The sequence below is a fragment of the Ambystoma mexicanum genome, chromosome 2q (genome assembly GCF_040938575.1).
Source record: "Ambystoma mexicanum isolate Mex_15411 chromosome 2q, UKY_AmexF1_1, whole genome shotgun sequence".
NCBI lineage: Eukaryota > Metazoa > Chordata > Amphibia > Caudata > Ambystomatidae > Ambystoma > Ambystoma mexicanum.
The window spans coordinates 348,002,329-348,027,519 of NC_090924.1; the positions used below are offsets into that span (position 1 = coordinate 348,002,329).

Sequence of the window (25,191 nt, forward strand, 5' to 3'; positions counted from 1 at the left end):
CGCAAAGCTATGCGTTTGCTAGGCATGATGGCATCTTGCATTTACCTGGTACCTCACGCGCGCCTGCACATGCAACCGATGCAGGACTAGTTGGCGAAACAGTGGTCTCGGGCAAGTGGTCAGTGGGATGATCTAGTGGTCGTTTCGCCAACACTAGTACAAAATCTTCACTGGTGGACAAGAGAAAACCTGTTGAAGGGGAAACCCTTCTACGATCCGGACGTACAAGTGATTGTTACGACAGACGCATCACTCGCTGGGTGGGAGGCTCACTACCTTCACCACACAGCTCAGGGTCTGTGTGCTCATGCAACAGCACAGAACCACATCAATCTACTAGAAGTTCTGGCAGTATTCAAAGCTCTGCAGGCGTTTGAGTCTCACCTAGCAAACCAATCTGTGCAAGACCTGACAGACCTGACATCAACAAACGGGGCACGCGCCCTCCAAATCTGTCCATGCTTGCGCAACAAATGTGGAAATGGGCCAGCACGCGGAAAATGTTCCTATCATCACAGCACGTTCCATGGGAACTCAGCTCTCTCGCAGATGCATTGAGCTGAGATCCCCTATCAGAAGAACACGAGTGGCAACTTCACAGAGGAGTCTTAGAACACCTCTTCTCTCAAAGGGTTTTCCCCACAATAGACTTGCTCGCTACAAACGAAAACAAGCAGTGCCCAGACTTCGAGTCCAGGTTCCCCTAGTCAGGCTCAAAGTGGAAAGCCCTATGGATGAACTGGTCAGGGAAATGTGCTTACGCTTTTCCCCCCCAACACCTCTGAGGAAGGTGGTGAACAAGATCCACAAGGAAAAGGTGATGCTCATCCTAGTTGCTCTTATCTGGGCAAGACAACCCTGGTATCCACATCTGCGCAAGCTGGTGATGTGCGATCCCATCAAACTCCCATGCCCGTATAATCTGCTCACTCTGCACGGGGGACTAACAGTGCACCCTCAACCTCACTCAATGAACTGACAGCATGGCTCCTGAGGTCATAGAGTTTGGACATCTTAATCTGCCACAGAGATGTATGGATATCTTAAAGGAATCAAGAAAGCCTAATACTAGGCACCGTTATTTTGACTACTGGAGGAGATATGTAATCTGTTGCCAGTTTAAACAAATTAACCCCATAGAATGTACCCCTTCACACATTCTAACCTACATGTTGCATTTGCTAGATGCAGGGTTAGTATTCAACTCCTTAAAAGTCCACCTGGCGGCTTTGTCAGCCTATACCACCTCCCAAGGTAAGGTCTCATGCTGGAAGGTACCTGTCATCAAAGCATTCATGGAAGGAGTAAAGAGACTCCACCCTCCAATTTCAAACCTTCCCGCAAGGCTGGGATTTTAATTTTGTACTTGCTAAGCTCATGGGACCCCCTTTCGAGCAGATGCATGAGTCTAGTCTCAAACACCTGACTTACAAGACTGCCTTCTTAGTTACTATCACTTCCATAAGCAGAGTTAGTGAAATACAAGCATTGTCAATGCAGGACCCTTTCTTTGTTGTACACAAGGACAAACTGATATTACGTACTCACCCTAGGTTTTCCCCTAAATTCATCTCAAAATTTCACGTAAACCAGTCTATTGAGCTACTGGCTTTCTTTCAGTAACCCACCAGCTCAGCTGACGTAAAACCTCACACACTAGATGTGAGGAGGGTGGTCCTCTACTATGTAGACAAGACCAGACCGCTAAGAAAGACAGATCAACTGTTTTTTTCCATAACACCAGGCAGAGAAGGTGGCCGCATTTCAAAGAATGCCATCTCTAGGTGGATAGTCAGATGTATACAATTGTGCTATTCCATATCAAACAAGACACTGCCTTTTACGCCCAGAGCTCACTCCACAAGGAGCACAGGAGCCACTCTGGCTTTCATTGCAAATGTGCCTCTAGACAGCATTTGCAAAGCAGCTACATGGAGTTCAATACACAGTTTCACTCAGCACTACTGCATTGACACTCATTCCAAGACAGATACACAGTTGGGACAAGCGGTTCTAAAACAACTGTTCACCCATGAACCTTCTCACATCCCACCACCTTCTTCTAACACTGCTCGCTAATCTATGCACAGCATGTGATCTAAGCAGATTCCACAAGCCTCAGGAGGGATACATTACTCACCGTAATCGTATTTCTGATGCTTGTATTTGCTTAGATTCACATGCTGTGCATAGGCCGACATCTAGTGGAAGCTGCAGAGTATTGCAGTTGTTGTTTTCGAAACTCGAAAAGGGACGTCGACAGAGTGTGCCCGTGGAAAATGGCATTCTTTTATTTATTTTACATGCAGTGAGCTCCGTTCCACTTTTGCTGCTTGGACCACAATATGGTATTCCATTGAAGATACTGTACCCACTTCTGTTTCTTTATGTGGAAGTGCAGCTCCATGGATTGAGTCAAAAGATAATTGCCACTTGTCTTTCTTATCCTTCTTGAAAGGCATTGCACATCTCTTTGCACTTTTGATTTTAGGTCCACTTTCTTTCCTTTAGATTGTAGGCCTGAAATTTCAATGGCAATTTGCAAATCACTCTGGCCTCTTTATTACTGGCCTTCAGTGGCCATATTTAGCCCACAAATGCATTAGTGGGCCCAGTCTATGCACATTTACCTCTTCTGTTATACATGGTCCCATTTCTTCTGGAATGCATATACATTTGTGTTTTCTATGTATAGGTTTTTGGATGTCCCACTCAGAGTGATAACAGTCTGAGTAAAGCACAGATTGTGACATCAATGGGTTGACTGATATCACATTTCCGAGCCCTCATTAAAACAGTATACAATATTTTATTAAATAAATCAAAATTGTACTGCTTATAGGAAATAATATATGCTTGAACATGCTATAAAAGAGCCACAAGGAAAAGAAATGGCAAAAAGGCAATGCCACATTTTAAATTTCAAAGTGGATCTGGCTGCTTTTTAAAAACCTCTGTATTGTGCACACCTTTCTCTCTTTTAATTAGGGAAATCGTATTTCCGTTTCTGTGAATTAACCTAAACGTGTAAATGTTCGTACATTGTTATTTGTTAACAGCACTGTTTACCACACCAGCGCTCTTAAACTTAAATGATTGTATTAATTGTTATTGTTATTGCTAAAAAGACTGTTTTTTTTTTGTCAGATCAAAACCTCAGCTGGCCAAACCAATTATGGAGCTGCATTGTGGGGAATCTCTTGTAATGGGTAAGAGGGTTGCTGATGAATTCTTATAATGGTGAAATGTTGCTTGAAATTTAAGCCTCCTTGTGCAGACTGTAATTTTCGGAAACATTCATGCTCCCCTTAGTCTTGAGATGTGAGAGGATGGTCCTGGAGAAAAAAGGTGTTTGCTAATTGGCAAACCCCCTTAACTATATTGTTTCTGATTACTGACAATTCAATATTTACAATCTGTAGTTGGAGGCACTCATATCAGTCCTATAGTTTGGTCATAAGGGCATTCTGGCTAAAACACTGAGACCAGAGTAAGCCTCCACTGTGGTTCCCTAGATCTCTCCCAGTGGCTTGGATGATACACTGGCACTGCCATGCCTTGTCTCCCTTTCTTTTTCAGAGGCACATTTAAAAAGCTGCATTTGTTATGTTGGTAATGCTGTTTATAGATGCAGAAATAGCTCTAGTGCTGAAATGTGTAAGTAACTACTGTCAAAAGCTGGCCGGTGGGCTGGTGGTGTATATTAAAAAGAAAATACATGGTGTGTTTGTGATATTGGTTTTATTAAAGCACTTTTACAGCTTTCTGTCTTCAGTGACTTTATGTTAAATGAAACCCCCATTGCAAGATGTTTTAATACTTTTTTCCCATTGCTTTTTGCGAGGGGTGAGAAATGTGAGGCAGACAACTTTGTGAAGATTTTTCCAAAGATGCCATTTTATTAACTCAAAAGGTTGGATAAACTCCACACTATCCTTACCCTGATGGGGATCTCCCTACCTAAAATAAACACTTTAACAAAGGATCTCTGTCCCTCACACTTGTACATACAGTAACTCAACAAGGTAATGCATGCAGTTCAAAGGCAACACATTTTTTCCGTCACTCCCATTTCACAACATTTCCTGGTTCCCATTGTCTTCCCCATTTGCGTTTTTACAAATTAATTTTCCTTTTCTTCTTTATTCATTGTTTTCCACCCGAATCATCTTGGTTTGGACTCCATAGATCGTCTGTGTCCAGTTGTATTTGCCCTCTTTTAGGGGTGCTTTGCAGCAAGTTCCTGGGACTTTCACTGCATAGGCTACTTAGTTCATTGTTTTTCATTTTTTAATTTCTTTTTGCATATCATTGTAAAACATGGGGGCATTCGGTCACTTCTTGGGGAATTCAAGGATATGGGAGTTTTCACAGGAAGTTTGTCCGCTGTCAAAACTGCACAGCAGAAACATTTATATATGGGCATCTGGTAAGGTTGCTCGACCCTTCTCTCTGCTCATAGGTTCGAGTGCCGCCAATTCTCCGAGTATATAGGTATTTTGTTGTCCAACTGTAATACAAAACTGAATGAAAAATAAATATGTCTCTATCATCAGTACTTTTTCGCTTTGACCCAACCCTTTAAAAATCTACTCTTATGTGTTTTTCAAACATTCCTGCCTTCTTAACAAGTTACATTGTATATCACTTTTGAACATCCTTGCCTTTTAAACAAACTATATCATCATTTTATTTCTTTCTTTATATAGATACATTTTTGCTTTCTCTCATATTGATACTTTCTAGTGCCGAGACCTGGTTTGTTTTCAAGAAACACATTCACCTGCGTCTAGTTCTGAGGCAATAAATACATCCGCCTACCTCATTTTTGCTCTTATTTTCTTTGAGCATAACATGTCATCAAAAAATTGTATGTCCTTTCAGGGGACATATGTTTCCTCTACATCGACATTCTCAGACGTAGGAATACTAAAAATAACAAACTACAAACAAAATATTTAAAAGAAATGGCGTCTTCTTTTTTTCTGGCTTCTAGGCACATCCGTAGCAGAAGAGGAAAAGGAAACTGAATTAGAGACAAAAGTCATTTGGGGACTGGCAAGGGGGTCAAGTTTCTTTCTAGCCTAAACTCTTTCTCTTTGCTGTTAACAAAGAATATTTACTAAAGTTGTTTCTCGTTACTTTCAGCCCATTTAACTCATAGGCTTTCTCTGGCTCGTTGGTGCACGTAAGAATTATAATTTTTATTGAACCTGTACAATACCAAGGCCTATCCTTTCTCTGCTTTTTCTGAACAGTCTTCGTCTGCTTTGCTGCAAATGCTTCATCTGCTTTGTTGCATGTGCTTCATCTTTTCTTCGCCATCTTCCTTTCGATCGCGTAGGACTGTGTTCATTTTCTTTCTGTGCTGTGTTTTCATCCTGTTTGAGACACAATAAACATTTTGCTGTGCTACATTAATCTAACCTACCCCTGTTTTTCTAAAATCTGTCACTGATTCTTACTGATTTGCTACATGGACATACAGTCCCAATGTCTACCACTAGAACAAAGATTGTTCTCCCTTTGCCACATTAATTTTCATTATTGTTCTCCCTTTGCCACATTAATTTTCGGCACTCCTTAAGGCTTAGTGCCACTAACAATTCTGAGCACATCAAGTCGCTCTGTGAGGCTGTCCCACTGTGGGTGCATGCATACTTCCTGTTCTTGTAAAAACATTTCTTCCTTTCATAATGATACCTTCACTCCTGTGTGTCACTATTTATTCTATGTTTGCATATTGCTGAATCTGCATGTGGGCTCACTGTACTTGCCATCTGCAATAAATCCATCTTGCACTTTTCCTAAGCTGCTGTACTTGCTGCACTCCCTGGAGTCATGTCTGATATAATGTCTGATCCTGGGCAAACCCCTCTCTCTTTGTTGAGTGTATGCAGGCAGGTATGTGGTCCCCCCTCTTGAGAATTGCCCATATTGCACAAACCCATGACTTCCACACATACGTGCAATGTGTCCTGTCATTCCTCATGTCCAACATATAGGAGGTCTCCTAACTTGCCCTCCCTGCATGCCTTGATTATCGTTGTGTATGTTTTGAAATACACTTTGATTAATCTGGAAATGTCCTTGATTATTCTGGAACCTCTGCCTCAGAGGCCTCCCCTACCTTGTGGTATGAATCCATTATTACCTTGATCAAACTGCCTTTGGTTATTCACCTGTGGCATGCCTTTAGTTAGTTTGCTGCGAACCTGACCCTTCTCCGGTAGTCAACACCCCCCCCCCTTTATGGTATATTTTGACAATTTTTTCTGCACTCATTTCGCTTCTTCACTATTCCTAGCATCATCTTTCTTTCGATTCTTCTCTTGCAATAGTCTGCAATAATCAGCTGAATTTCTGACCATGGCTTTGCTTCCATGCCCACCAATATTTTTTGCTGCTTCTGTACTGGCTCTGGCAACCCTTGACATAATATATGGTAGAACACAGGTATAGATGCTTCCCCAGGTTCGCAGGTCTCCAGGCTACATTCCTCCTGAAAATTCTGAATGTAAAAAAGAGGATCATCCCCTTACTGCATCTTTTTTCGTCATTATAGCTGCCATATCTGACATGTCCAGATACAGCACTCTGAGCGCTTTCCAGACTGCTGCTCTATAGCTATTAAACAGTGCTCCATCATGAGCAGTGTTTTCCATAGTGACACTCGAGTATCCTGCTCTCGACAAACATTGTCTGCTCTCTCCCCAAGGATAGCGGCTAGAAGACCTTCAATGTCGCTTATAGCTAGCGCGTTTCCTCCTGTCATTTTTTCTAACTCATGTACCCATTTCCCAGCGCCAAAAATTAAACTCAGGATTTTACACCTTAAATTATCCTTATCCATCTGTGGCCAAGGTATGTACTATGGCCTGGCTCCTCCTTTCTCTAATTCAGGCATATGTTTGTCCCCAACTAATGTGACTCTCCCCGTCTAGTCTCTATTTTAAATCAATCTGTCCACAGACAAGTCTCTATGCTTGAGGTAGACAAGCCTCCTATATTTGACCGCGGTAAAATATAATTACTGTTCCTGTTCACGCATTTCATTTTTAACACAACATCTCAATATTTAAAAACACGCACATTTCTGCTCTTCCTATTTTTCTCTAAAGATTACTAGCTGTTCGTATTTTCCACATCAGCTGTCATGCTAACTGTAAAAACAACAAAAGCATCCTGTGTGTGCATGTGTGCAAGGATGCATTGTCTGTAGTGTATTGATTGCCTATACGTTCATAAAATCACATGTGCACATGTGCGAGCGCACTTACCTGTATACATGTGTGTGTGTGTGTGTGTGTGTGCATGCAATGGTGTACGAGTGTGTGTTTGCATTCTCTCTTAAGTCAGTGCATCTGGATGAATGCCTGCCCATGTTGGTACGGCTTGCAAGTACTTTCTTCAATGCTTGCTGCTTCCTTAAGCTAAATACAACATTATTCAATTTTTGTCATGTATCCCAACATTTTTTCAAAAGAGGTTTTTCCTCATTTCTTTCTGTCATTTCCCAAAACTATTTACTGTGCCTAGTTCAAATACCATCCATTTAGCACATTGGTCTACTTTTTGTCGCAATTTGCACATAAAATTACATTTTTGAATCTCGGCTACACTTGTGATCTTGAACACATTATTTCCGATTTTGTCTCCAAATGTTTGCAAATTTTACAGACATAATATACAGCACTGGAAACATTGCTCCCTTGCTTGGCACCTGTCTACTGTATTCCAAATTTCTTTGGTACAACTTTTTAAATTTGCATGCATTGCACTTTATGCTATCATTTCAGTGCAATATATCTCTTTTCCCAACTCCCAATCTTATCATTGTGGTTGCCTAAAGCACCCTCCTGTTTCCTTTTGACAATCCATCTCTTTTCCTCTTCATGGTGCAATAAAAATCCATTTTGTTCCAAATAATAAATGCTTCATTCTCTTCTCATTTGCACAGCTATTTGCCTCACATAAAATCAGTGACTAAGTTAATACTTCTTAAGATATGCCCAATAATAAGAAACATTCCTCACTATTCCATCAGGATGACTTAGCCAATCTTTTTACACTAAGAAACAGATGGCTTCACTGCCGTAAACCGCCTTAAATCAACTATTCAATCCTCCTTCAGTCTAAAAATATCAGCTTTTTCAGCATACCGACCACTAAGGAGTTAACTTGCTCCATTCACAGAAAGGGCTTCCCTCGCATCTGTTGGTTTCACCATTATTCTGTATCATTTCTTCTGTGCAAACTGCCTGAGTTGCGTTTTACTCAGAAAAACTGTTACTGTGGACATAAATTACCTCGCCTAACTGTGTCAGCTGTTATCTCCTAATCCTTTAAGCAAACACTGTCCACTTTCAGCGGCATGATCTATCTTGGCCAACTGCCAAGCTACGCACTTCACTTTTTTTCTTTTTAAAAGAATATATTTAGTCTCCAATATTCTGATGTGCAGCGGTTTTATAATCTGTACTTTTCTTTAAAAAAAGGAATGCATTGGCAGAATTGCAGCCCTCTCTTCTGAAAACTACGCAGCCGGCTGCAAACAGCATAAAGCAAGCCACCATTTTTCATGTCTTTGTCAAGTCTTATCTGGGCTCCGTTTGTAACAAAACTAGTGCTGTATTTTTTCATGTGAAGTTAATGAATTTCCTAAAGGTTTTAACTACATAAATACAAGAGATTAACCCTTTGACTCATAGTGTCTTCCTGCTGCAGAGATTTAAAGTGTCTGTGCATTTGGAAAACACAAATCATTTTTTCCTTATAAAGCATACTTTCTGTGCTCTTCATACCTGACAAGCGAAGTGCGAAGCTTTATCGTTCAACACTTTTTGGCTAGTCAGGAATGTTTTCTGTTCATGAATATAAGCATTAACTCTGTTTGCCAGAATCTGGCTACTACATAGATTCAAAGTGACAGTTGCTTTTGCTTGCAATATCTCGCCTATTATTGAATTTACCATAATTTAAACAACGCACAAGTGCATTCTCATCCTTAAATCATGAACATATTTCTTCTCATAAAAACGTCATACAAAATACATAACACACCATACAATTTGACAACCATGACAGACTGGCTGGCATATCAATCTTAGTCTACGTTTCTCGAGAATAACCTTGCCCCTAATAAAAACCCTGATTGGGATGTGAACCGTTCTCTTTGGATTGTCCTTAACCAAATCTGTAGCCTACGTCACCTGCAAATGAGGCTCTAGATACGGTTCCTTCTGTTACGTCTTTACGATGCAGGACACTGGGCGTACTCTATCGTGGCTCCTTTCCTCACAATATCTCTTAATTGCTTGGCCTCTGCTCAATTCAATTACTTAATAACTCAATTGCTTGGCCTCTCCTCAAGTCAATTACTTAATCACTCGACGCTCATCGTCTTGAGTTGTTTTCACCCCAACTTCTCCTTATTTTTTCAAAACTACTATATTTACACTCTTAAAATATTGATTTACCCCCAAAAATTTAAAAAACATTTTTCTAAAGACCCACCAAAAATAATCCTTCAAAAATAAATAAATAGCTTCTAAAGGGGGTCCCCCAAAATAATTAAATAATTAATGAAATAATTTTCTGGAAGACCCCCCCCCCAAAAAAAAATAACTTACAATAATTTTTCTGGAAGATTTCTAAGAGATAGCCCCCCAATCCATAGGTGCCAAGGAGCTCTTCCATGCTACCAGATGTGGGAGCCCCCTCTCCATGATGTGCGGGCATCTGCAGTTTGCCGCCCCATCTCTCTCTCCCTTGTTAGCAAGAACCTGTATTCCAGATACACTTCATAGTCCTGGAGAAGATCATTTCAGGACTCTTGGCTTGGCTCGCCATGTGAAGAGAAGGTCCCATTACCCTCTCACACTGGGCCTTGGCACCCCTGGATCAGGAAAGGCAGGCTTAAATACACCAGGACACTCAGGCTGGATTTCAAAAGACATCTGTTTTATTCTTTTTCAGCAGACCAGGACACAGCATACAGCCACAGAAGAAAAATCTGCAACTCCCAAATCCCCTCAGGCTTCAGCCCCTTATATTCTGTTTAAAAAGGTGAGGTAATGCAATGGTCAATATGAAACATCCTGATTGGCTTTGGTACTTGAAGACAACCTCTTTTTCAACCCCTGGTTGGTTGCCTTAGCTGTCAATCAAAACCAGTTTGAACAGGTCTCATTTGGCTTATTCTACACCAGTGGGCACTTAATGAACTTCTATGAAAACATTATCCACTGACATCATCATGACTTTACAAAGATCGACCATTTTGTATGCCCAAGCATCCATTTTAGAGTTGCCTGACTTGTCTTAACAAAAATAGCCGACCAAATTACCAAATGCCTGACCAACCTATTTTTACTTATAGCTTAGTCCCTACTCAGTTTTGAATCTAGATTGTTTGATAATTTTTGATAAACATGTACTACTTGAACTATTCTCTACTGTGCAAGATATTCTGACCCCACAAAATAGATCGCCTTTAAAGCACTTTTCTGAAAGGCACTACATTTCTGATTTTCGCAGTATTAGAGTCGTTGATCAACCCGACAAGTTATCTGCATTGGGTTTGAAGGGGGTGGGGTCTATCTCCTATACAGTCAGTTAAGGGGGTGGGGTCTACCCCCTGTACACCTTTATGTATGAAGGTATGTAACACTAAATAGCATTTTTATGCAGTTCTTGTTCTAGTAATGAAACTGTTTCAGGATACTTTGTTAACACCACTTCACAGCCCTTCATCAACTTCCACTTGGTTTACTTTCATGCCATGCTACTTCAAAGTTCGCTGTTGAGTATACTCCCCTACCCGACCAGTAATTTACCAACAGAAAGTGCCTCTGTGGTTAAGATCAGCTTACAACATTTTTGCAGTGTTCATTACTTTACAACATCAGGCTTTAAGCAATTCTTCAGGGAAGGCAAGATTCACATTGGTGCTCTTTAGTACTCTTTTGTACTTTCCAAAACCTCTGCAAGTTATGCTGCTCTCCTTCTGAACAACCTTTTCCAGAAGGGCAGCTTTCTTGTGACTCTTGTTTCTTCACTGCATTATTAACCAAATATTGACACAGATAGTGTTTTGTTGTTCTTCTTCTTGCTCGGCTTTGGCAATGTGGGTTTATACCCGCTTTTGTTATGTACTTCTTCAAAAAGGGTCAATAAGCTTTACAACCTTTGGAACTTTCATTTGTTCCCTCGTAACTTTGGCAATATCTGTTGGTTTTAAATTGCCTTGTTCTTTATTTTGGCTTGGGTAATGGTTGTCTGCAACAGGTTCTAGGAGTATTGCCTCATCTTGTTGCTGAGTTCCAAATAAACTCCCATGCTTAAAGACAGTAATTTGGTTTTCCATAATAATGTTTTCTGTTGTTTCTGAGAGTTCGGTATTCAAAATTGCTGTAGATATTAATTTCACACATACACAGTAGTTTTCTAAACATTCCCACAGCACTCCGGTGTCACTATCAGTTGGTGAACTCACCGGGTAAGACGTGCAAGTCTGATTGCCTCGCTGATCAGTTGCTTCACTTCAGCGGCTCTTCAACCTCTGCAATCAAGGCTTCTGGAGGGAAAGACCCCCTCAGGACTGGCTACGGCTCTCTGCTCGACAGTGGTCCTGGCGTCTTCTCCCTCCTCCAGTCTCTGCTTCTGCTGCTCACACTGCTCACTCTCTTTTTTAATGGCCTGCACCCGAGGGGGCCTTTTAAACCTCCCAGTCTCCCTCAGGTGTGGGTCATTCTCATTAACAAACTGTACTTTGCAGTTTTGTTCCTCTTTAGCCCTCTTCTTTGTACAAGTACATCTAGGATTCTAGAACCTTAAGTCCCTAAGGCAAAAATTTGTTTTTCTAACAGCACTTTTGGTCTCAAACTCATTTCTATTGCCAATAACATTCTTAAAAAGAATATCATAAGGATCAATCACAAGACTATATTGTATAGAGGAATAAAGATCTTTAGAGTTTTAATTGGTATTATTCACAGACTTCTTTTAACTGTACCTTTGGGAGTTAGGGGAACTTCTAGCTCTATAAGTCTCCATGGATTTAGAAGGTCTTTAATTTCTCTCAATGCCTACAGGTTTATGATTGTTTTTACCTATATTAAGATCTTCAATTTGGGGAACAAAAAGAATGATATGACAGCAAGCTATTACATACTTTGGTTATTAAGGCAATGTCTTCCCTAGATGAAGACAAATTCAGCATCTCATCCAATGGAGTCTTCTTATTCCCCTGGGCCCTTTCCCCTCCCAGGTGATCCTGTCGCAGAACACCCCCCCCCAAGGTCAGGATCAGAAAGCGCCTGCCTTTCCCTGGCCACCTGGGAGAAGACTCTAGGTAGACTTTTTATGAGGACTCTGCAAGATTCCTCACATTTGATAGTGCATGAAAAAAAAACTTTCCATAAGTCACATTTTGTGAGTTGGGTGAGTGAATGTAAGAAAGGGCCTTCTCCAGTGTGGTGAAGTGACCCCGACTTAGTTTCCCCAGGTCCACAAAAGCAGTTGTATGCAGTGAAAGCATATCCCGGGAGAGAGAACATTTTGAAGGTCTTATCTTTTTACTTTAGTTTTAGAATAGTTGTTTACTAATATTTCAAATATGTGAACACTTATGAATGTTGGGAAACCCACCTTATGAACAAACACAACAGAAGAACATTTGCAAAAATAGAAATAGAAGGTATATAGTCTTTATAAGGAAAATATTATGTGAAATGCACATTTAACGAACATCTTATAACGAAAAACATAACGAAAATATATGTGGGGTGAGGTAATGGGTTAAATCTTGTGGGGAAACGGTTTTGGTGGGTTTTTAGGGGTGGGAAACAGGGTTTTGGGGGCACCGCCCCCAGAAAAAGGGAAGAACAAGAAAAAGAAAATTTGTTATGTTTTGTCGTTATAAAATGTTCGTTATATGTGCATTCGTTATAAAATTATTCGTTATAAAGACATGTAAACAAAACACTGGTTAGAATTCTGAGGGGCAGTGGACATAAACTGAGGAAAAGCACTTCAGAACCAACACAATATTAAGTGTATAACTATTTCTCAGTTACGAGATGCAAACAGTCTATTCAAATGCCAAGAAAGCCATACCGTTGAGGGGGAACACCTATTTGGAACAGCCCCCTCCCCAGGGAAGGATCTCTTTATACAAACTCTCAGGACTCCCGTCTCTGGTGGAGGCGTCTGACATCCTGTTTGCTTAAGCTTTCTGCGATTCCACTTTGATAGAGTCCAACAAAACCCTGGCACCTTCCAGATCATGAAACCAAGGAAGTGCCCAGAAGTGCCTGTTAGCCTGGAGAAAACGCTGCTGCTGCTGGACTATTACCTCGTTATTTCAAGGATAAGCCCCGCCCCCGGCTCCCAGAATTCTTCAAGAAGGCTGGGCTGCGCGCACCTGCGCGCGCGCACCAAGGAAGTGCCCAGAAGTGCCTGTTAGCCTGGAGAAAACGCTGCTGCTGCTGGACTATTACCTCGTTATTTCAAGGATAAGCCCCGCCCCCGGCTCCCAGAATTCTTCAAGAAGGCTGGGCTGCGCGCACCTGCGCGCGCGCACCAAGGAAGTGCCCAGAAGTGCCTGTTAGCCTGGAGAAAACGCTGCTGCTGCTGGACTATTACCTCGTTATTTCAAGGGTGAGCTTTTCTAGCTCACACATGGACACAGTGACATTAATTGTATTGGAAGTAATTGTATTTACTAAAGAAAGCAACAGCAAAAGCTAAAAAGCTTTAAATACTTATATATCTCTTTCTTTAGATAAGCCCCGCCCCCGGCTCCCAGAATTCTTCAAGAAGGCTGGGCTGCGCGCACCTGCGCGCGCGCACCAAGGAAGTGCCCAGAAGTGCCTGTTAGCCTGTTAGCCGGGGGCTGGGCGCTGGAGGCTGCGAGCATTGTTTGCTCGCCGTCTTATTTAAAACGTTGTGAGGAGCTAGTGGGATCGATCACTCTTCTGACAACACTCTGTCGGCTGCTGGCTAAAAGTCACTGTAACTGATGTTGAGAGGTATGTGTTTAAAGAAATTGCGGTCGATTTTTGCTGATATCTGAGTAAACTTCTGATTACTGTGGCATTTGAAGTGTTGAAAGCATTCCGCACACGGGAGTCTGCAGAGAATGCAAACGGCTAAGTACTGTGAAAACCCAACAGCCGTGTGTTATAAAATGGTAATGACGAATGCATAACGTAGATAAGCTCGTAGAGGCACGAGTCTGACACATGTGCTTTTGATATTTAATGAAGATTTGTAAAACTACAACGCCGCTGTAAGATATAGATTGCAATTTAAATAACATAAGTTAAGAACCATATAAGCACTGTTAGCTGGGTTTGCCTGACCTCCTGTCCTAATTTCGTTCGGAGGACGGCTGAACCCGTGAAATGGTCCTATCGCCTAACTCTATAGGAAGAAGGTTCTTTCTCACTGCTGGAAATCGCGCTCTCCGTTTTTGAAACGCCTCTTTCTGGGTCGGTAATTGCTTATTTACTAGCGCACTGTGCGCACTGTTATGTACCATACAGGTACGGGTGTTGTTTGCTGTATGAAGTACAAGGTGTGGGGAAAGGCTACAAAGCAGTGAGAAATTAACCTTCTTGTAGAAATCATATAACGAGTATGCTGGATGGTTGAGGATATAGAAATTAGGACATTGACAAAACCTATAATAAGTGCTGTATGCATTTATCCCTTACATTAGTGGCTAATAACAGAAATTTCTGACTGTGGTATCAAAGCATGGTGAAAAAACTAAGGAATGGGAAAAGGTGTCTGAATGGGTCTCCATCATTACTTGGGGAAGGAAACATGTCGGATGACGAAATAATGCACGACACCATAAATCAAACAAAAAAAAAGGGGAGAACTAATAGTAAGATGGCTAATGATAGGGAGCTAGCATTACCATCAGCAAGCTCAACTATTCCTAACTCAACAGTAGATGAGAGGGTAAACTCAAATGAAGCACCAAAAATAAATAAAGTTATATTAGCCCAAATACATATGGAGAACACGGAAGGGCTTACATATCCGATAAACCCCATATGTAATATACCAATCACTGATAGCTCAATGCTAGGTGCAGTTAGTGAGGAACACAGTCTATTTACTGGTGATACCTCTCTGGTTGCACCAGTGGTTCTAGCAGAATTACATAGTAGAGCACGTCTATCAAATGGCCCATCAACTCCTGCAGCGAGCTCGCGGGGAGTAAGAGACCAAGTTCATTTCCACGCAGCAATTGCTGCCAATCTGGAACAATTAAATGAAAAAAGAACTAATGGGAAAGAGAAGGGTGAGAAAGAAAAGAAACAAAATGCAAGTTCTCCAGCCCACGATTTAGTAACTAATCCATTGGAGATAATTTATCCACACTCACCTGTGCTAGGGGCCGATTCTCTTCAAGCCAAACCACTATCTGATTCAATACGCCAACCGAACTCATCTCTGCCACTGTTTCCACTTGAAGATACGCTTGTGGATTTGAATCAACAAGAATTACAAAACTTCCCTGTGTTGGCAAGAATTCTTAACTTGCTTGATAAGGGTCACGAATATACCCATGGTGCAATTGGTGCATTGAGCACGGCAATGTCTGACATTGGTAACAGAATAAGTAGAATGGAAGGATATATGATGGCTCAGGAAAAATGCCACACTTTCTGGGCTGAGCAACTTCTCAGAGATAAAATCATCAAGGAGAAAATGGTGGTAGAGACAATGGGTACGGCAAATAGTGATGCTATTCCTGCTCAAAAATCACAATTTACCCAAACACAGTGGGGGAGTATAGAAAATGGTTCTGAAGAAACAATAGAGTTCCACTCATTAGATAAGAACATAGAAAAACTCCCCACTTATGCAGAAATTGCAAAACTCCAGCATGACAGAATTTTGGCATTAGAACAAATAGTACTAACTGCAAACTTAGCTTCCGATGCCATACATGTTGGAGAACAGACGGCTCAAGAGGATATGCGTGACTCTCTTACACATAGAGGACCTGATAGTCCCTCGGATCTTACAGACCTTATTGATTTGACAGAAGGAGCTAACGAGGAAGCACCTCTGTCAAATAAAAATGATAATGAAGAACCTGGTGCAAATCAAACATTATATTTTATGTCTCGAAAAGCAAAAAAACTTCACGCAAGAGCAAAAAAAAGACAAGCAATTAGAGGAAATCAAATGACTTCAACTCAGGTGGTGGGCATTACAAACAAAAAAGAAGAAAATAAAAATCAAAAAAAAGGATTGGTGACAGGAGATTTCTTTAAAAAGAATAAACTTAGTGTAAATAAAGTGAAGGAGACACCACAAATTGATCAATCTCAACTAAATAAGGAAAGTCAGGTACACTTGGAAGACAATGATAGTTTAGTTGATATTAAAGACACGACGAATATATCGACACCTCATCTTATACAAACACAACTTCAACGCTTTTTTGAGAGGATGGATAAGAAAATATCGTCCTTTACTCAATCATCTCAGGGTACTGGGCAGATGATCAATGATACAGCTCAGATCACAGTTTTAGGATCCAATAAGGACATATTGACGGCACAAAAAGAGGAAAAAGAACCTGTGACATCAAGGATAAGTGAGCATGTTAACCCACATGCAAATACATTACAAATAGATGCACACTCTAAAGAGAAATCGGAAATAGAGATTAAGTCACAGGGTAGTTGCAAGGCTAAGGATGGAATTGACTATAAACAACTGTCGCCCGAGATGAAACTGGTGATGGGCTGGACGATAGATCCAGCAAAGGTGGAAAAACCGCAATTAAACCGCGCATCACTAATGAAGGTATTTCACCAAATTCCAAACCTACGTAATTTGGTATCAAATGATATCGATTGGGTCAGGCTCCCCTATGTTCCAAATTGCAGGATGTTATGTAAATATCAAAATATAATAATTGCATCGCTAATATGGCAACACGTTAAAGATTTCGAACTGTTGGGCTATGAATTGTCGTTGTATGCTTCAATGGAAGAAGCGAGTGGTTTTGTTGAATATCAGCCAACATTGGGCCATAGTGATTCTAATATAGGAGGGCGAGAAAGTGAAATTGTAAGAATCCACGAAAAAATAAGGGAACAATCAGAAGTAGTCGCCCAGATAGCCACTACTCTTGCATTGCTTGAGCCACTAATTAAGACTCTAAATAGTGAGCAATTAGGAAAAACAAACCTATAACATAGGCCTTTGAGTATATGTTCATGGAACTGCTGTGGTTTAAAGAACTTGCAGGCATGGTTCCAGAAAAGTCATCGGGAGGAATTGCCTGATTTAATTGTGGTACAGGAAACAATGGCATTAGCGGATGTTTACCTGGAAGGATACATGGCATATTGTGCACATGCAGTGAGGGGCAAAATGGGGCGGCCAGCTGGCGGATTGGCGATCTTCGTGAAACATCTATATGCGGTTAAAATACGGCAACTTTTTACATTTGATGAAATACTTGCAATAGAAATTAGATCAAGTAACATCGGGTATTCACACATATTATTAATATCTTTATACTGGAATCCGTCTACAACCACTTTAGATACCATACTAGGAAAATTATCGAATGTGATGACGGTAGTCATAGAAGAATCCCCCAATGTGATGATCATTATAGGTGGTGACTTTAATTGCATCCTTGATAAAACCAGCGCAGACCGAATGATATCTAACCAGGGTTATATTACATCCTCCGTGGAAAGGGGACAAATCTGGTTAAAATTTTTTGAACAATGGGACATGAATATTATACCTTATGCTGTCAGAGAGCCACTATTTACTTGGTCGCGCGGGTCGAAGAAATCTACAATTGACTATATTGTGATGTCTGGACCAATAGCGAACACTACATCCTTGTGCACAATTACACAATCACAATTTAGTGACCACTGCATATTGGAGTGCTACTGTGAATGTCTTCTCCAAAGATATGATGTACTAGTGCCACTTGTACTATTGGAAATAGATCGGCAAGCACTATCAATACGATGGAATACGAGACTATATAGGGAACTTAACTTCCTGGTGAATAGGGACATGGTTAAAATGAATCCACAGTTCTTGAGTATAGGAGAAGCTATTAATCTAGAATCAAAGAATGCCATTATGATACACAATCATATTGAAAGGCTAGCAGCGCAAAAAGATAACAACATACAGAAAAAGGAAAATGAAAAGAGATTATATAATGCAGAAATTGCCAATAGGAAAAAAACCAAGAATCGAGAACTGCGGAACCTACTAAAATCTGGGAATGGTAACTTCGGTAGCACATACTATAATGAAAAAAAGGCTATTATGAGTAGCTATAAAAATGATGTAAAACAAATAAAAATGGTAAAATATCAAAAAGTTAATCAGAACATGATATATAACTTATGCCAAAAAAACACAAGAGAAATTTGGGCAATGTTAAGAAATCCTGCAATGATGGAAGGATCGTCTCTGTCTTCGGCTGTCAGCGGTGAAGCCTGGACAGAGGTATACAATAATAAATATGCGATGCCTTCAAAATTTAAAAATATGTATACCGAAGTTGACATGACAGACTTGCCAACTAAATGTCCATGGGGACTAGAAGATATTGAAATGGTTATAATGAACCTAAAGTCATCTAAGGCGGCAGGTCCCGACGGAATTCCACCCTGTGTTCTAAAAGATGACCCTAAGTTGTGGGCGGCTATTATACTGAGAAGCATAGAGGGTGTGCTGAAAACGAAGAGTGTACCGACATCATGGTTGTCGGCGATTGTGATCCCCATTCACAAAAAAGGGCCACTGAATGATCCAGCAAATTTTAGACCGGTGGCACTTATAGATGTAACAGCGAAAGTTTTTGCTGCCCTTATTCTAAAAGATTTAAATGTATTTATCACAAAAAAAGAAATTTTATCCCGATTTCAAACTGGTTTCAGAAAAGGGTTGGGAACACAGCTAAATGCGACTGTTTTGGCGCATTTACTAAAATTAACGAGGGTAAAAAATCACGGACCGATTTACATGGCTTTGCTCGATATATCAGGAGCATTTGACTCAGTGATAAGGCAGATACTATGGAAAAGAATGAAAGAACACAATATACCATCACAAATTATAGCAATGATTGCACTACTCCATACGAACACAACTTATAGGATAAAGATAGATCAAAATGGATCGCTTACTTCTCCAATTAAAACGTATATTGGCGTAAAACAGGGGTGTAATCTGGCTGCCACACTATTCAATCTGTATTTAACAGAAATTGGTGCAATATGGTCAGGATGTAATGCCTTTTCAGTAAAATTGGGGCTACTCCGCTTGGATTGGATGGCATTTGCGGATGACTTGATACTATTTGATCCTACTCCCTTTGGACTTCAAAACAAAATGACATGCTTGGCAGAATTTTGCGCTAATCGTAACTTGAAAATAAACACAAAGAAATCAAACATTATGATCTTCACAAACAAAAAAAAGATTATTCGGTATAACTGGAACATTGATGGGCTACGTATACCAAGGGCATTGGGATTGATCTATTTGGGGTATAACTTAACAAATGCCGATTCGATCGAAAAATGGCAGTCGGAAATCATTACAAAAGCACTGCCACTTATCTCTCAAATGAAACTAATATATAAGAAATTTTGTCAATTTTCATTGATACCACTGATTGATTATTATATTCTTAAAGTGGAACCAATAATTATTTACGGGTTAGACTTATGTACTCTCGAAATTGGCAAAATTCTTAATAAAGTACAAGGAAAAATATTGAAACAAGTATTGCGATTACCGATGTCATTGCCCAATGTGATAATTATTCACGAATTAGGGCTAAACTCATTAGCCTCAAAATATTTGTGGCGTAAAATAGTCAGTTATGCAAAGATGTTAGACCCTGTACCAAATTCATTGTATGTAGATCTGGGTGAAATGTTAAAACTGGGAAATCCTAAATGGATAAGAGATGCAGGACAACAATGTATAATAGCGATGGAAAGCTTTGCAATGAACTCAGTGGACTTAATTACACGTCCACAAACAGTGAAGCTTAAATTACGCGAATTTGATTGGGCAGATACAGCCGACAAAATTGGGCTCTATAAATTGTATAGAGAATATGCAAAATTCCGTCATCCCAGAAAACCAGTACTGGGATATATCATGCAGTTACCTGGTCAAAAGCTTAGAGAGAACTACATGCGTTTTAGATTCAATCTTTTTAGAACGAGAGAGAGGATTAAAAACTGGAATCAGATGGTATCACCCTATGTTGAAGGTTGTAGATTCTGTAATGTAACAACAATTGAGTCCTTGAAACATCTGGTCATTTATTGCTCCTATTTTTCCACGCAGAGACAACTTTTTTTGGGAAAATATCTCAATGAATCTAATAACCATGACCAGGAATTATTATGGATCCAATGTATGTGGGGAGTAAGGAAATCACTGATTGTCGATCTGCACTATTTTCTGATTGCAATTGAAAGTAAATTGGAAAGTGAAGCGGTTAATGAGAGTACGATAATGATGTGATTGGGCTTCAATGCTAACTCCTATCTGACTGCTTTTGAGGAGAAAATTTCTTTTTATCTGTCTGTTTTTAATATTACGTAAATGAAATTGTTATATTAGAGTAATATGAATATGGTTTGATTTATGTAATTTTATGCGATCTTATAAAATTTGGTTGTTGTAAAGATTTTATTGAAAAACAACACAATAAAGTTTTAAACTGTTAAAAAAAAAGAAACCGAGAAATTTATAACAGCTTCACCACTCTGAGTTTAGAAGGAAAAAGAAGGCGCTGTCTAAATCCATGTTCTTTAACAGCACTTCTAATGGGTTAAAAGAAAATCTCCCTCTAAATTTGGTAGCATCGCTTGCACTAGGAAACAGTCATATTTTTTCATTCCTGCATTTAAGGACTTCCCTTTGGGACCTCAGTTTCTCAAGATTGTATCCCTTTCTGCCTCGCTCCACTACTGGTCCAATATAGTCTCTCCAACCTTCTCTTTTTGCTCCCGTACCTCATCTCTACCCACCATCCTTTGACATTAAACAATGGTTGGCTGTAAAGAATCTGCCTCTGGAGCAACATTTGCCTGTGTCACTTAACATGGACGACGGGCTGTTACCATCAGGGTCAGACCCCTGTCTCGGTTAATATCGCCATTAGCACCAATGATCCAGCAGTGCTGTTGCTAAAAGCCAAAACAGATTTTAAAAAAGAGCTTACCTTTGATCCTGTAAATGCTGCTTGAGTAAGAGGGGGTCCATTTTTGCTGTTGATTACAGTGACATAAGCAACACGTGAACCGACACCCGCTCACTGAAGAAAGTTGCAGGATCAAAGAGGTATGTTTTTCTTTTCTTATTTTAGTTTTATTATTGGCTTTAGCACCCACGCTGTAGTTTTGAGGGTGCTAAGTGATGGGTGGGAACTGCGGGTGGAACATGCAGGTAAAGTGCAGCACAGGGAGAGCTGGGGCACAGCACTTGGGAAGCTCAGAACATGGGCTTGCATGAGCTTTCTGATTGGCTATTACTCTGCCCAGGGTGCTAATATACCATAGTCGCTTATCACAAAAAGCCCTCAAGTCTGAACCATCCGCTCCTTCATGGAACCCATCCCATCTCATTCGGGATGTTCTCAGAATGTTTTTCAGATTCTCAAGCCAGAGACGAATCTCCTTGTTTTCTGTGGTTATGCCAGCGCTAAACCACTCAACAGCTCCACTCCATTTCTCAGTGACAGGCATTACCTGAGGGGCTCTTTGGGAGGTTGTAGGGAAAGGTAAGGCCTGACTCCCCAAGAAGCCACCTCGCCTACTGTAAATTAAAACAGCGGCGTGGGAGGCTACCCCAGGAGTGCAGATCCAAATGAGGAGGAAAACCACGGACTAGGAGAAAAGCCTCTTCAGTGTAGGCAGGGTATTATACAGGAATTTGGAGTGAAACACCATGTTTCACAATGGAATAGAGAACTGGAGGGCAGACTGAACTGGGAGACAGTCTGCAATCAGGTAAATTGAGGGACAGGGACAGGATGAGCAGAAGAAGACCAGGAAACAACACAGGCATAAAGAGGACAATTAACAGGAGTAGGTACACCAGGAATACAAGAAAGGTCTAGAAACTAGCATTGGTGCAATGTATGAGGAAAGGTGCGACGCATCGTCTACGTCGTTTCTGCTGCTTTTAAGGTCCCAGTATTCCTGGGCTTCCGTGATGATTCCCGATGCTGGCCGCCATCTTGGCACTGTGATGTCATGGCGGTGTAACATCGTTGATGTCGCTGCCATCTTGGAATGTGTTCCAAGCCCTTCCATTGTCACCATGCGGGGGTGAATGCAGTGATCTGCCAGACCTGAGTGCAGCGGTGAATGAAACTGACATCATGCCCCTTTCCAGATCCCAAGTTAACCATTTTCCATGGAAACCGTTGATGAAACCACTGCCGCAGTAGGGGGGCATGAACATTCTTCTTGGGGTCCAAGGACCTTTCGGCCTGGGTATGTCCCTTCCAGTCTACCAGATACTGTAGAAAACAATGGTAGTACCTTAAACCACAGACGTTTCGTACCTCGTATTCTGTAGTGTTGACGTCCTTGAATGGTGGTCAAATCGTGTCACCTTTGTTACCTATTGAAAGGATAACAGGATGTATGCTATGCCATAAAAGCGAAAAACTGATTTTATACGCTACAGGGGTTTCCTCCTTCAGAACAGCAAATGGTCCAAAACACCTAGCAGAAAACTTTGTTGGAGTTGGAAAGTACTTCAAAGTCAACCAAATAAGATCCCTCTTCTTGTATTGCAGAGAAGGTAACCACTTGTAGTTTTCATAATGCTTAGTTGCTTTTTTTGCCTTTTGAGTTGAAAGTTTGTGAAGCTTGGTGATGAATCATATGTATTTCTTGTACTAGTTCTTTGGCAAAAGGCCCTTTTGATCCACAAGAAGATAATGCAGGTAGCCATCTGGGGTGGTAACCATATGTACAAAAGAAAGGGCTCTTCTGGAGTGCAGAATGCTTTGTGTTATTGTAGGAAAAGTCTGCTATTTGTATGAGAGGTACACAATTGTCCTGTGTGATGGTTGTGAAACACCAAAGAATGTTGCTCAAGGGTTTGATTTACCTGCTCTGTCTGACCACTGGTGTCCAGATGGTAACCCAAAGACAAAGCTCTGTCGATGCCCATGTTTATGCACACTGCAGTCCAAAACGTGAAGTGTACTGATGACCTTGATCAAAAACAATGATTTGCGGTAACCCGTTGAGACGGAAGATGTCGTTTACAAAGACTCTAGTAATTTCATATGCTGTTGGTATTTTCTTAAGCGGTGTGAAATGAGCGATATTTGTGAAAGTGTCAGCAGTGACCATGATCGCAGTGCAGTCTTGGGATAGAGGTAGTTCCAACTATAAAATCCATTGAGATTCTTTGCCAGGGTCTTGAGGGCAACTGCGCTTCTGTGATCTTGCCTACTGTAAAACGACAAATTGTCTTATTTTGTACTGAAGTCATACAGTTAGCAACATGTTCATTCACTTCCGCTCTTATTTTTGGCCACCAGAAGTATCTTTGAATTAGCTCTAAAGCAGTCTTTTTCCCCAATGGCTGAATACCGACAAATCATACGTTAGAAGTAGTACTTTCATTCGAAACTCCTGAGAGGGTAGTTGGATTTCTTGATGATGAAGGAAAGCTGTTACAGGAACGTATCTACTACCATTATGAAGGTGACTTTGGCTATATTCTCTCACGTAACGATGGACTTCTGTTTCTGTTAGACCATTCCATGGCAGAGGGTCAGCAACCACATTTTGCATACTGGGAATGTAGGCCAGATTAAACTAATAGTGTGGGAAAAATGTGCCCATCTAGCTTGACGACTATTTTAGCAGTCATAGTTTTGCAGCAGTTGCAGGTTACTGAGGTCCATTCTCATTTCCACTTGCACCAAACAGCATGTGTCTCCATTCTTGGCAAGCCTATTTTATGGCTAGCAGTTCTTTAGTACCAAATAATTCTGCTCGGCATCCGTCAAGGTTTTGGAAAAATAGGCTACAGGATGTTCATGCTTTCCTATCTGTTTTTGTTTTAGGACTGCTCCACCCGTATAGTCCAACGCATCCGTTTCAAGTATGAACGGTTCTTAGAAGTTGGGTTGCTTCAAAAGGGAGGGCGATGGTAAAGCTTGTCGTTAGTCCTTCAAAGGCTTCCTCTGTCTCATAATCCCAATGGAATGGTGTCTTTTTTCAATTGCCTTGTTGGAGGCAAGACCAATCTTGAAAAACCCTTCATGAATTTTCTATAGAAATTGGTCATAACCAAGAACCTCTGTATTACCTTTACAGATCAAGGCGCTTTCATTTGTAAGATCACTCATACTTGTCTCAGGTCCATTGCCACTCCCTGGTTTGAAGAAATGTACCCTAAATATGCAATGGAAGTTACATCAAAGAGGCTCTTCTCCAGTTTTGACATCAATTCAATGTTTTTGTAGAAGCTAAAGTAGATGACATGTGTGGCTATAGTAGTCTTTGGGATACTTATAAAATATGAGGACGTCGTCTAGATAAACAACACCTGAATGAAGAAGGTGGTTTGCAAATACATGATCCATGAATCTTTGAAAAATGGCTGAGGCGTTAGCCAAACCGATAGGCATCACTTGATTCTGAAAATGTCCAAATGGTGTGTTAAACGTTGTCTTCCACTCATCCCTGGTTCGTATTCTGACCAGATGATGCGCTCACCTTTGATATAATTTAGTAAAGACCTGAGCCTCAGACTGCTTCTAGAATGTCACGAATGAGAGGAAGAGGATACTTATCCTTCACAGTGATGCAGTTTAGACCTCTGTAGTCAATGCAGGGACATAACTCTGAGGTATCTTTCTTGATAACAAAAAACAGATACCTCTCCTGAGGATTTAGATTCCCTAATTAATTCATGCTTTACGTTTTCATTCATATAGCATCTACACAGGATAACATAAACATCCTGCTAAAAGGGACTGTTGAGCCCAGCATCAATTAGATGTTACAGTATTTTCTTCTTCATTATGTAATACGTCTTGGAATCACTGATTTATATTTTATTTTTTTTATTTCTTTTATTGATTTTATGCAAACAAAACAACAAAAACCAAAC

The 25,191-nt window shown here is 40.6% G+C and overlaps 1 protein-coding gene across 2 annotated transcripts in view; it reads left to right on the forward strand.

The window, feature by feature from the left end:
* The window catches only part of LCMT1 (leucine carboxyl methyltransferase 1), a 1,102,354-nt gene that overhangs the window by 412,066 nt on the left and 665,097 nt on the right, over positions 1-25,191 (forward strand). For both annotated transcript variants that reach the window (XM_069647366.1, XM_069647364.1), the window contains one exon: positions 3,148-3,209. In XM_069647366.1, the coding sequence (XP_069503467.1) occupies positions 3,148-3,209 (62 nt within the window). The remainder of the gene's footprint in view (positions 1-3,147; positions 3,210-25,191) is intronic.